This window comes from Apiospora kogelbergensis (assembly GCF_038363985.1).
Source record: "Apiospora kogelbergensis strain CBS 113332 chromosome Unknown utg000002l_segment0_segment0, whole genome shotgun sequence".
Taxonomy (NCBI): Eukaryota; Fungi; Ascomycota; class Sordariomycetes; order Amphisphaeriales; family Apiosporaceae; genus Apiospora; species Apiospora kogelbergensis.
In genome coordinates this window covers 2,758,132-2,770,646 of record NW_027117419.1, presented here as the reverse complement: position 1 = coordinate 2,770,646, position 12,515 = coordinate 2,758,132, and the positions used below count along the sequence as shown (strand labels likewise).

The 12,515-nt window shown below is 53.6% G+C and overlaps 6 protein-coding genes across 6 annotated transcripts; 2 read left to right on the top strand and 4 right to left on the bottom strand.

The window, feature by feature from the left end:
- Positions 1–135: 135 nt before the first annotated feature.
- Positions 136–1,523, bottom strand: PG998_003778 (uncharacterized protein; the record flags this gene model as incomplete). Its single annotated transcript, XM_066870596.1, has 3 exons — positions 136–591; positions 658–874; positions 1,183–1,523. 3 exons carry the CDS (start codon positions 1,521–1,523, stop codon positions 136–138), a joined length of 1,014 nt encoding a protein of 337 aa, XP_066734346.1.
- A 1,436-nt stretch (positions 1,524–2,959) lies between these two features.
- PG998_003777 (transcription initiation factor IIA subunit 2) lies at positions 2,960–3,503 on the bottom strand (the record flags this gene model as incomplete). The annotated part of the gene is made up of 3 exons (XM_066870595.1): positions 2,960–3,106; positions 3,229–3,376; positions 3,457–3,503. The coding sequence occupies 3 exons, from the start codon at positions 3,501–3,503 to the stop codon at positions 2,960–2,962; spliced, it is 342 nt and encodes a 113-aa protein (XP_066734345.1).
- A 644-nt stretch (positions 3,504–4,147) lies between these two features.
- Positions 4,148–6,945, top strand: PG998_003776 (ISWI chromatin-remodeling complex ATPase ISW2; the record flags this gene model as incomplete). The annotated part of the gene is made up of 6 exons (XM_066870594.1): positions 4,148–4,556; positions 4,614–4,930; positions 4,989–5,919; positions 5,972–6,398; positions 6,454–6,774; positions 6,834–6,945. The coding sequence occupies 6 exons, from the start codon at positions 4,148–4,150 to the stop codon at positions 6,943–6,945; spliced, it is 2,517 nt and encodes an 838-aa protein (XP_066734344.1).
- Positions 6,946–7,581: 636 nt separating this feature from the next.
- Positions 7,582–9,170, top strand: PG998_003775 (uncharacterized protein; the record flags this gene model as incomplete). Its single annotated transcript, XM_066870593.1, has 3 exons — positions 7,582–8,151; positions 8,195–9,048; positions 9,119–9,170. The coding sequence occupies 3 exons, from the start codon at positions 7,582–7,584 to the stop codon at positions 9,168–9,170; spliced, it is 1,476 nt and encodes a 491-aa protein (XP_066734343.1).
- A 364-nt stretch (positions 9,171–9,534) lies between these two features.
- PG998_003774 (DNA replication complex GINS protein PSF2) lies at positions 9,535–10,431 on the bottom strand (the record flags this gene model as incomplete). Its single annotated transcript, XM_066870592.1, has 2 exons — positions 9,535–10,230; positions 10,318–10,431. 2 exons carry the CDS (start codon positions 10,429–10,431, stop codon positions 9,535–9,537), a joined length of 810 nt encoding a protein of 269 aa, XP_066734342.1.
- A 446-nt stretch (positions 10,432–10,877) lies between these two features.
- PG998_003773 (aldo/keto reductase) lies at positions 10,878–12,028 on the bottom strand (the record flags this gene model as incomplete). Its single annotated transcript, XM_066870591.1, has 3 exons — positions 10,878–11,591; positions 11,681–11,902; positions 11,990–12,028. 3 exons carry the CDS (start codon positions 12,026–12,028, stop codon positions 10,878–10,880), a joined length of 975 nt encoding a protein of 324 aa, XP_066734341.1.
- Positions 12,029–12,515: the final 487 nt, after the last annotated feature.

Sequence of the window (12,515 nt, the reverse complement as noted above, 5' to 3'; positions counted from 1 at the left end):
AACTGGGCCGCCTTGCGTGGTTTGAATATTATATGAATCATTTGAGGTATTCGACTCTTCAAGCTATCTAGTCTAAGACTATATTCTGAAAAGTGCCCCCAAATCTTGTGCGTGTTCATGTGCCTCTACCCAATATTACAGTTCCTGAGACTCCAAATCTCCAATAACTGCCACATCCTCGTCCTCATCATCTTCATCCTTCTCGATCCCAGGCGATGTCTCATCAACTTGTGCCGCAGCGCCAATTGCCGCGACGCCACCAGCCATGATGCCGGCGGCAACGATATTTTCCGCAACACCGTTATCGTAATGAGGTTGCTGTTCGCCGAGTAAAGGTTGTTCTGACATCGAATCCTCTTCAGTAGTGGAGGCAGTAGCAGCGTCTTCGCCGGCACCCTCGTCCTTGCGGCCGATAATGACGTTGCCGGCGACCAGCAGGGCGGCGCCGAGCCACCACAGCGGTGGCAGGGACTCGGCGAAGATGGCGAGTCCCAGGATCGCCGTGATGACGAAGTTGGCCGACGTGTTCATGATAGACACCTGGGTCGTTGAGCTGCCGCGCGCCAAGGCTTTGGTGAAGAGCGTCCACATCTGCAGAAAGGGGCACGCATGTCAATAAACAACAATCAGACACCGTGTACTTGAGGGACGACTTACGACGCCGTTAAAAGCTAGATTCAGACCAAAAAAGCCCTTTTGGTTGATGATTATACGGTTAGTATTGCGTGATACAGGTAGAGAAAGCAATATGCCGCAACGCTTGCTAGGTACACTTACAGCCCGAACTATGTACTCGATAGGCTGTTCCATGTTATTCAGACCAAGCAGGCCTGAAACAGCTTCTGCTATATGGGTGGTGAGATTATTGGTTGTTCTGTAAAACATGTAAGCTTCTTCTGTCCCACAGATGATATTTTGGGAAACAAAAGCTGCAGTCTGACGAATCACGCCGTTCCACATCGGACATCCACGACTACAGCGACATGGCTCAAGTGCTTAGTCACGACAACGCCGCGTAGTTGAAGCCGGAACGTGGCCCAACGACACTTCTCGTCGTTTGGTTGCGGTACGATGGTTCGATGCCATGTGCCTAGCTAGCACAGAACTCATGCGACGAGGTAGAGAATTCGTTGCAGGTGGTGACAAGAGAAAAGGGAAATAAAGTCGAACCCCCAGACATACAATTTAGCAAAAACGCCGTTGAAGGCCGCGCAAGCACCACTGGCGACAGCGAGTACAATCCATTGATTCCGAGTCGCCCACGATGGCGAGGCAGATGGTGTGGTGTGCGATTCCCGTACGCTATCGGATGTTGATTTGCCGTCGGTTGATGAGCGGGCAGCGGCAGCGCCCCCATCATCCCTCATCTTCTGATTGGGCGACGACACAGCAATATTCGGACCCTGGCGACGCCTGACGGTAGTTGCGGTAGCCGGAACAGAAATTGATGAAGGAGGAACCTGAGTCGGCTCGTCCGAAGGGATGCGAGGCTCTTGCCGGGCCGGCTTCTTGCGCGGCGCCATGGCGTTCAAGCGTTGGCGCGTGGTTGGGATAGGCTGTTTTGGTTGGCTAATCCGTAACCCCTACCATGGGACTGGGAAGAACAAGGTCGTTGTAGCAGATGACTGTCCCTATTGTACGGTCGTGTTTCAACTCTAACCTAGAACCTAGGGCCTTGGTTTGGATTTCGTCACAATAGGTAATGCTTGCTGTTAGCTGTCTGTCCGTTTTCCGAGCTAAGTAATTGCCCCTCCCCCACCCAAACTCCTGCGTGTCGTGTCGATCCAATCAAGAACTTCTAAAGCGACACCCCTTTCTCGGAGCACTGTCTATGGCTATGTTGCCGAAAATACGAAACGTCCTGCTAGCAAAGGTTACTCAGGTCTCGGCGGTCGAAAATATCGTCGTGTGCTTTGAGATATATAGATGCTAGTATCTAGTATGACGGAATCAGACGGCTCACTGTCTCTGGACCACGGCCTCATATCTACTCCGTGGACAATCTTTAAAAGCAGTCCAGTCCTCGCAACACCTGTCGGCCGTGGAGTATGGATAGGGCTAATTCCATGCCGACCAGGGGCCTTCTCAGAGGGGAAAGGGTGGCCCGCGTTTGCTAGGTATACCAATATTCTGGAAGACGGTGTGTCCCCGCCATGATTCCCAGGGTGTATGCCGTATCTCGAGGTGGCAGTATACGAGTTGCGCTCTAGGGCTTGGCGGTGATGTCAGAAATGGTTCGCAAAAGGCCCGGGACTTGCATCTAAGTCCATCGAGTGCCTCCTCGAGTGTCTCGTTTGATCAATGGCAAAGCAAGGTCGCCCAGCTCCCATCCGGGTACGAGAGACGCCAGTATTCCGTCGCACGAGCGGCAGTAGCTCTAGTCGAACAAGACCGGAAGATGCTTACAGTTGGGAGTTCCAGGTGCATCTGCTGCGGCCTCACAGTCGACGCTGCCGTACATCGCGAACCTCGACCGGCGGTTCTGAACAGAAATCAAGTCAATCGGAACCACGGGGCACTGCGCAGGCAGGAGAACGGCACCGGAAGGCTAGTGCTTCTCCACGCTCTTCGCCGTTGTGGGACAACCACAGCGCACACTTGGGCAGCACGTAACATGCATTGGCAAAATACATTCGCATGTACGGTATTAGCAATCTATTGCAACTACTGGCCAAGCTAACTGCTGCTTGGATACCCTGAAACGCTCCTTGTAGACCATCTAGCAGCCCGCACCTTTACCACGATGCCGTCCAAAGCACAGCCGTGAACCTTGGTATCAATCTTGTTGTCCCCAGTCGCAAAAAAGTAAAGAAACCCAAATCATATACACTCATTCCCAATAACGCCGTTCCATGCTGGTCTCATCCTCTTCCTTGACTAGTACTTCAGTCTTGGTTCCTCCAATTCGTCTCTTTGGTCGTCGCGTCGATTTCGGCGATCTTTCTGTACCCGGCACCGACTAGGTGCCTGTGGGCTTCGCTGTGCACGAAACAATCTTGACCTTGTCTGCCGAGACGACTTGGCCGCCGCTGTCCATCTTAAAGGTGACGTTCTTGAGCTGGAAGGTCCAGACTTCATCGCAGAATCTGTACGTGTCGAGGCTTCCCTGGAGATTCAAGATATTGCCGTTAACCATCAGGTATTCATGCAATGGACAGGTATGCTAGGGGCAATTGAAATTGGGGAGGGTGCGAGGAACAGATATGTCCATGTAGAAGGCGAAAGTACCTTGAAGCTGAGCCGCGCGCGGACTTGGTTCTGCAGGACCTCGGCAATGGCACGGTCAAAGTTTGCCAGAATCTTCATCGCAAGCTGAGGGTCGATGCGAGTTTCCATAATAAGGTCATCGAGAGCGTCCGTCAGAGCAGCACCGACACTATGACATGGCGGCATCTTAGGTTAGCCTTTCAAGGGCCCTAGCAGCACAGAAACTTTTGATTCGCGTGTGCTTCGTACCTGCTTTGACGGTAGAGCTCGTAGAAGCTCTGCTTGTCCGTAGCCATCTTCGGTAATCAGAAAATGCGTTATTGGCAATGACCGGTGGTAGTTAGAAGATGTGTTAACTAGAAAGACGGCCAACGATCAGAAGATGTGTAGATTAATACTAGCGGCGGCAACCAGAATATTGTCAGTGGCAACAGCCGAGGCGAGCAAGTGAAATGGTGATGGATGAGTTGAAGTTGCGCCGTTTAAATAGTTCCGGAAACAGGACGCCTCGAGAGACGTTGAGGCTGTGCGGAGCCGATCGCGTCAGTAATCTAATAATGTGGCGGTGGTGGGAATGCTGAGTGGGCCGAGAAGTGGCTGGTGTCTCTACTCGAGTGTGTCAATGGTTGCCTGGAGAAAAAGCACTTAGCACGTGCTGGCGTGCAATTTCGCGTGGAAGACGCGACGCGCTAACCCAAAGCTATGGCATCATCACTTTAACAAAGGACTCGAATTGACGAGGTACCCTGGGGCCTGGAATTTGCACGCCGAATACCCTCTTTGTCTGCACTCGGCAATGTGCATGGCCTTTCCTATATATAACATACTAGGCATGAATTGACAGCTGTATTCGAATTTTGTTGCTTGTACCATCTCCGAATCTCCCGAAAAGTGCATTTCCATCACTGCCATTCGTTGGAAGCCGCAACCCCCCTCGACAATGGCTGCCAAACTTAGCTTCGGCGATGAGCATATGCTCACCGAAGAGAAGAAGGCTCGAGCTGAGAACACTCGAGCCGAAGCGAAAAGGCTGGCCCAGATTCGCAACAAGCGCAAGAAGTCGCAGATATCACCCCAGGAACGAGCTGCTCGCGCCAAGGAACTTGACGAGCTCCTGCGCAAGAGCAAGATCTTCAGCGATATCTTGACAGCCAAGACTAGGGCTCTTGGCCGTGTTGGGCGCGACTTTGACAATAAGGCCCTTGCCGATGCGAACGTGGAGCTCAAACAACAGCCCAAGATCATGATTAACGGCACCATGCGTGACTATCAACTTGAAGGACTGACCTGGATGTATGAGATATGTCTGCAGGGTCTCAGTGGCATTCTGGCGGACGAGATGGGTCTTGGTTGGTGCTGTACTCTCTCTACCCCTCCATGCATTCTCTAATATGGATGGTTTACAGGTAAAACCATTCAAACGATCTCTCTTGTCGCTTATCTTCGAGAACAGGAGAATTACTTCGGACCGCATCTCATCATTGCACCTTTGAGTACCTTATCAAATTGGCAGAATGAGTTCGAAAAGTGGACGCCTTCCATTCCATTCGTCATGTATCATGGCAAGCCAGAGGACCGCCAAGCAATCTTCAAAAATCAGATTTGGAAGCACTATGCTAAGGGCAAGCCCACTGCAAAGTTTCCGGTTGTCTGTACCAGCTATGAGATGATCTTGAAAGATAGAGCGGCCCTATCCAAGATCGACTGGGCGTTCATTGTCGTGGTAAGAAATCCACAACCATATTGCGACGATCCTTGGCCAATGCTAATCAAAGCAACAGGATGAGGGACATAGGATGAAGAACGCGGATTCCAAACTATTCAGGGAGTTGCAGCAGTTTAAATCGGCGACCCGACTCCTTATCACCGGTACCCCTCTCCAGAACAATCTCAAAGAGCTCTGGTCACTCCTTCACTTCCTCATGCCCCAGACCTTTCTGGACTGGGAGGCTTTCGAGGATTGGTTTGACTTTAGCGACCTTCAGAATGAAGAGGGTACGGAGCAGTTCATCGGGGACAAGAACAATCAAGACTTGGTGAAGAAGATCCACAACGTTTTGCAGCCTCTTTTGCTGAGAAGGATCAAAGCAGACGTTGCGAGTTATTTGCCGAAGAAAAGGGAGTACGTGCTGTATGCACCAATGACGAAGGAGCAGACGGACTTGTACAATGTCATTAGCGATCGAGATACCGACACAAGGACCTACTTGGAGAATAAGGTTTTCGAGGGTCTGGCGTCAAGTGTGACAGGAACCCCATCCGCCTCTACTCGATCGAGTCGCCAATCCTCACGCGCCGGTAGTACTCGCCCATCAGAATCCGGAGGGTCGCCTAGTAACGCCTTCTCTATGATGATGGGAAAGAAGAATGGGACACGTTCTCAAGCCAAAGCAGAAGAATCGGGCACAGCCACTCCCTTGAGGACATCAGCAAAGCGGAAAGCAGCACCAACGAAGGAGACGCCCCAAGCCAAAAGTACCAGGTCTAGCAGACAATCAACTCCCGCCTCGAGCGTAACCGGTCGAAGCAGAGGACGTCCTCGCAAAAACGCTCAGTCTTACAAGGTGCCAGATGATTCTGATGATGACGATCTAGACGACGAAGCGTTCGAAGCAAAGCTGGCAGCCGAGATGGCAGCTGCTGACCTGAACGATGAAGAATTCCCGATAGACGAGGAGGAAGCCGCGAGAGCTGCTACGTTGGACCTTGCCAGTAAGTTCGCTTCCTGTGACGCTTGTCCGCATCCAAATACTTACCTGTTCAGAAATGCAAATCGCCGAGAAAAGGCTCGGCAACCCCCTGATGCAGCTACGGCTTGTGTGCAATAGCCCGCATAACTTTTACAACCCATGGGCTTTCGACGAGAACACACCCGTCGATGAGAGCATTGTTACCTCTTCGGGTAAGATGCTTCTGCTGGATCGAATGCTCCCCGAACTCTTCAAGCGCGGACATAAGGTCCTGATCTTCTCTCAATTCAAGACGCAACTGGACATATTACATGATTACTGCAGTGATCTGCGGAAGTGGAACGTCTGCCGTATCGACGGTGGCGTAGCACAGGAAGACCGCCGGGAGCAGATTCAACACTTCAACGAGGATCCCGACTTCAAAATATTCCTACTATCAACTAGAGCTGGTGGGCAAGGCATCAACCTCGCAAGCGCAGATACCGTCATTCTATTTGACAGGTAAATGCTATCGAAGCCCTTTAATGGTGGAAACTTACTAACACTAATTGCGTAGTGACTGGAATCCTCAGCAGGACTTGCAAGCCCAAGACAGATGTCACCGTATCGGCCAAACCCGGCCCGTGGTCGTCTACAGGCTGGCCACGAAAGGCACCGTCGAAGAGGAGCTGCTCATGAGCGCCGATGCGAAGCGAAGACTGGAGAAGCTTGTGATTCTCAAGGGCGGCTTCAAGACTATGGGTCAGAAGCTTGATCATAACGAGCTATTGGACAAGGAGACGCTGCGGGCTCTGTTGCTCAAGGAGGGCGAGGTTTATAAGCATTCTGGCAACGACCGCATCTTTAGCGACGAGGACTTGGATGTTTTGATGGATCGGTATGTTTGCTTCCCACGCCAGACCAGTCCGTTTTGTGTAGAACTAACAAGACCACCAGGAGCGATTCCGCTTACGACCGCGCAGCGAGTGGTGCTGGCAATGCTGATGGTTTCCAGGTCGTCGACACGGCTGTGGACGGTATCAAGCAGATCAAGACTAAGAAGCTATGATCTGGTGACCATAAATGTTCCAACGACGAAGGGGATAGGAACGGCTTCTTATAGTCAAGGGGTTAATAAACACTGCAACTGTACTGTATAAAGACTCAGGGGCTGGGGTTATGTAGTCTACCTGCACTGTACTTTAGAATTGCTTAGATCGCGCCTTAGCTATGTTTCTGTATGTAATGTATTGTATCTACTCATCTGGCGGTATTGCATCGAACAAACACATTAGGGTTTGCTGTACCAGTCCTTTTCCGGAAGACAAAGAATGATGCGTCGCTTTCACTCAGGACTCAAGTCTGCTCAATGAGCGCAGCCCATTCTCGCAGCTACGGTGGCCGCAACTCCTGTAGATAGAACCATGTCAAAAGACGGTTTACAAGGACATTGAACTTTAGGGGAGCGCCCAGGAAATAATTCGTTCACAGACAAGACTATGGCAATTTGTTTCATTGTTATGAGACTTCGACGTTTTTTTGGGTTTTTTTTTTTGGGAAAATATGCAATATCTTCCTTTGGTCCTAAGCATCACTCGTCTCACCCACTTATTCAAACTTGTATTTTTGTCGACTACGTGCTGTATTTGCTCTCGAATTGGCTATAGAGATATTGCATACGCAGAAGTCTCATAGCAAGTTGAACATGGACCTGGATAAGCATGTTGTCCAAACAGAACGCAACAAGCGCCAAGAGCTGGAAGATTCGTGGGGACAGATGAAGAGCTTCTATAAAAAATACCGGGATCGCCTGCAGAAAGATCCGAAGGATGAAATCGCCTTGTACTTGGATAAAAAGGCTCGGACGATATACGGAGACCTCTACGATGCCGAGTTTCGGGGCGAGGTGGAGGACGGTCACCAGCCAAAGCCAAAGCCAATACCTCCAGCCGTAATTGACCACCGGGGAGAGGAGGACGTTGGTGAGGATGAGAATGAGGGAAAACAGAGGCAAGAGGATGCCGACTTTTATAATTATTACGAGCGCCACCTCGAACGTGAGAAGATACACTGGGACCAACTCCGTGCCGAAAACTCCTTGGAGGAAGGCGGAGAGGGAAGAAAAAGGGAGGAAGAGGAGACGAGGAGGGAGGAGAAGGAGAAAGAAAGGAAGAAGAAGCAGAAGGGCTCCAATCGTCACGATTCATCCGACGGCCCCTCCCAACCCAAAAGGATACACTTGCGCCCCCCTTACCGAAGTCTCCTGGGGCGGCGGGTCCGTCTGGCATAAGGGAGGCATCGGAATCGGGCCTAATCAGCTGTCATCATCGCCATGGTTCTCCTCCCTGGACACGGGCAGCCCGACCTCCAACTACCTGCTCCTGGCCGGCGTCCTACTGCTCCTTTTGTGCTACTGGCGCCGGGCACTGCCCGTCCTAGAGACGAGCGCGCAGCTCCTGTACCTGGTCCCGTGGCTCGCCCATGTCCTAGTGTGGCAAGCGGCACCGCTTCCCTTCCACTATATCCTGCACCTGGCGTCGGCCGCCGCCACTCCCCTCTTCCGGGGGTTGCGGGACTACGTCGCCCTGCCGACGGCGCGCTGGCTCGGGCGCGAGCTCTGCCCAGTGGCGTACTGGACCGCCGTCGCCGTGGCAGCCGCCTGGGCCACGCGCGCCGTCTTCGCCGTCGTCATGTGGCTAGGCTGGCCGTTCGTGTGGGCCGTCGTCTACACCGTCGTCGCCGCCGCCCTCGTGGCCGGCGGCTGGGCGCTCCAGACCTACGTCGTGGCCCCCGCGGCGCGCGCAATTCGTGAGCGCGTCTCTGGGCCCCGCGTGTGCTGGATCGCCGTCGCCATCTTCTCCATCTGGGCCGTGTACGGGGCGCTGTGGCTGGGAAGTCTGTGGTGGTGGGTCTCGCTTCCCTTCCGTGCTCCGAACCCGGACCAGACGCTTTCGCTTCTCCAGAGGATGGAGCTGGATCCGGGGCTGAACCTCATGCAGGTTGCCGTCGTGCGTACCGTCCGAGACGCCCTCGGGAAACACGTTAATGAGAGGCTCTTCGAGTTCTTTGACGCGAGCCAGTGGGAGAAACGATTCGTGGACTGGTTCGTCGATTTGGGGTATTTGCTGAGGCCTTGTCACTACTCGAATTGCAAGATCCCGAACGAAGATTGGTGAGTAGCTTCATTTTTCCTATGGGTGGTTCGTTCTTCTGCCCGTTTTGCTGTTTAACGAGGTTTCTAGGTTGCCAGTGTCGACCAAGCCAAACAACGGTCTCGGTGTAATATACTTGTAGTAATACTGATTCTGTTTCATTTTATCTTCGTCTTGGTTCATTTTATCCTGCAGATTCCTGTTGCATAGTCGCGTGCTCGTCACCTGAATCGGGACATATTTCTGGACTTCTTCCATCAAGTACCATTCCCGTATAGCCAGGGAGCAGACGGCCGTTGTCATGTTGCGTTTGCATTTTATGTCGACATTTAAATGCTGGCGGGAAACGTGCCGTCTCGGACGTGAGAATCTCAAGACCGCCGTCGTTCACGAAGCCATCGGTCGACCTCGGGTCATATCATGTTCGCGTTCATTTCTCGTAAGAGTCATTGAATCCACCTCCCCCTAACAAAGTTTCCTCTCTCTCTTCTCCTCCTTTCATGCGTTTAATCAAAGTCCATCTCGTCGTCGCTATCCTCAAAGCCTCCTCCTGCATTTCTACCGCCGTAGCCGCCACCGCCATTCGCTTCTTCATCGCGTCTCGTCGTCTCCGCGCTAGCTCCGAGCTTACGTACACCGTCGACGACACCCAAGACGAAAGCGCGGCTCTCGGCAAGTTCCATAGCACCCACGCCCCTGAGCACGACGACGCCGCCGCCGCCCTCGAGTGAGGCCGTACTACCACGCATCTTGGCGGCACGGACCTCTTGCAGATCGCGAAGCAGAGCGCGTACCTCGGAAGCCGCAGGCACGTCGTCGGCCGCGTGCGCCAGCAAGGTCTCGGCGAGCTCGAGCCAGTGGTAGGGCAGGTAGCCGGCGGGCGACTCGGCGGTGCACGAGGGTAAGAAGGGAGGTGCGAGGCGGGGATCCTCGCCGGGCTTGGGCTGTTCGCGGGTCCTTCGAATGTTCTCTTGCAGGGGTTTCGCCCGTCCTGTCCTACCGTCGGCGCGGGTTGGAGGCGGCGGCGGTGGCGAGAAGGCCTGCGGGTCGACGTTGGTCTCATGGTGGATGATGTCGGCGAGCGAGGCCGGGTGCAGCCAGGCCGGCGGGACGATATTGGCGCGGCGCTGCTTTTTCAGAAGCAGGGCCAGCCAGAGCGGCATCTGCGCGCGGTGCGGGGGGCGCAGTGCGGGTGTGTCGCCCTGCCGTGGTGTGATCCCGTTCTTAGTTTGCGAATCCCATGACACGGTGGATGGTGGGGTAAAACGGTAGGGGGATCAGGATCGTACACTCAGCAGTGGGATTGACTCGAGCCTTTGTCGCGGCACGATGGTGACCATTTCCATTTCGCAGAGAAAGGCGACCTCGGTGGGCACGAGGCCTTGTGGTAAAGGAAGAGCCATGCTGTTCAATCGACGCTTTTCGAATCTTGGGGGCGCTTCGGGGTTCGCTGCGAGGATGAAGCTCGTCCTGGGAGACGCGACTGGACGCGAAGTGGGATGCCATGTAAATTAGTGGCGGTGCGCCCCCCGTGGCTTAGGGGGTTAGGGAGCTGAAAAATTAGGGAGGGGTTCCCCAAGCTGTTCGGCCATCGACTCATAGCTCGCTCAATTGCAATCAATAATCCTCACGTACTGGTTTCTCATTATTACGGCAGGACACGATGTCATCACTCTCCTCCTTTCTCACACGTAGCAATCCCCACATGCCATGGTGGCAATCATTCTCTTGAATAAGTCTATTTCTACAAGTGTAGATGGGCCGCCACTAAGACGCCCCTGGTATTCCTGTCCGACTCTCACGCTACTCTTGACCCGTGACCCTTAAGCAAACCATTCACTGCGTTCGATCATGCGAAGATGCGGATCGGCGTTTGCAGAGTCGCCGGGTTGTTGAATCTCAAGTCAATGTTGAGGCCGGAGATCTGGTTGATCTCGTCCTCGGTGAGGTCGAACGAGCAGCAGTCCAAGTTCTGCTTCAAACGGTCCACGTTGTTCGACTTGGGGATGACGATAACGTTTCGCTGGGTGCACCATCGCAGGAGGACCTGGCCAGGAGTCTTGCCGTGTTTCTCGGCAATGCTCTTGACCACGTCCGTCTCGAAGAGCGGCTTGGCGCTCAAGGCCTTCGGGTGGTCCATCTCCAGGAAGGAGAGAGGGCCGAAGGTGGAGTAGCCGGTGACCTGGATGTTGTTGTCCTGCGCCAGCTTGACCAAGTCGGGCTGGGTGAGGTAGGGGTGGTGCTCGATCTGCAGGACAGAGGGAGGGATTTTGGCGTAAGACAGCAGGTCGTAGATGAGCTGGGCGCTGAAGTTGGAGACACCAATCGACTTGACCGTACCGTTGTGGACCAGCTCCTCCAGGGCACCCCACGTCTCGCTCACGGGAACGGGGTCCAGCGGGGTAACCTTGGTCTGCTCCTTGTCCGTCCAGAAGCAGGGCCACCGCATCTCCTCGAAGGGGATGAACTTCAGCGAGATGGGGAAGTGGATCAGGAACAAGTCGAGGTAGCCCAATCCCCAGGCCTCGTTTTCTAGCTTGGCCATCTGCAGCGCATTCTCTCTCTGTTATTGGCCGAGAAGGGCGGGGTTAGCAAATACTAAGCAAGCAACAGGCAGATAGACTCAGAGAGAAAGCAGAGGAAGAAGCTCACCTTCTTGTAGTTGCACCACAGCTTCGAGGTGATGAAGAGGTCTTCTCGCTTCACGAGACCGTCCTTGATGGCCCTCTGGACACCCTGACCGGCCTCGGCACTGTTGGTGTAGTCCCAAGCACCATCGAAGTGGCGGTATCCGCACTTGATGGCATCGTAGACTGTGTCGGCGCAAGACTCGCGGGGAACCTTCCAGAGACCGAAGCCCACGAGCGGCATTTTCTAATTGCGCCATTTGTGAGCACTCAAAACGGAGCAAACGCAGTGGGATGGAACAACTTCCCAGCACCAGTGGTGAGGTGTACTTACATGGCCGGAGGCCAGCTTGACTGAGGGAACTGCTGCCATCTTGGTTGCTGTAGTTGCTAGTTTGCGAATCGAGCTGAGCATGTAGATGGGCGAGAGTAGCTGGAAGAATGAAGAGTGAAGAGAAGTGAAGAGAAGAAGGAAGAGACGGAGCTGAGAAGGCTCGGGATTAAATCACAGTGAACTGCTCCGACGACGGCATGTTGCGGTTACTGGACGAAACGATTGTTTATCCTAACTGGCGCGCCAATCGTGTGGTTCATGACGTTGCGGCGACTCATTCCCTCTACTGGTGGGGTTTTGCGGGGTGGTGCTGGTCAAGGGGGGAGGTAATGGGTAATGGATGTGAGATATATACTAACTGGCATTTAACCCGCCATCTCTAGCGGCCGGTTAAATAGGAAAGCCACCGGCTATTGGCGTTGAAACAATAGAGATTTTCCACGAGATCGATCAACTAGTAAAAGACGCAAGATGCGATAAGATCCCTCGGCCAGGCACCGCAAAAGTGGAATGCGAACCAAGCCAA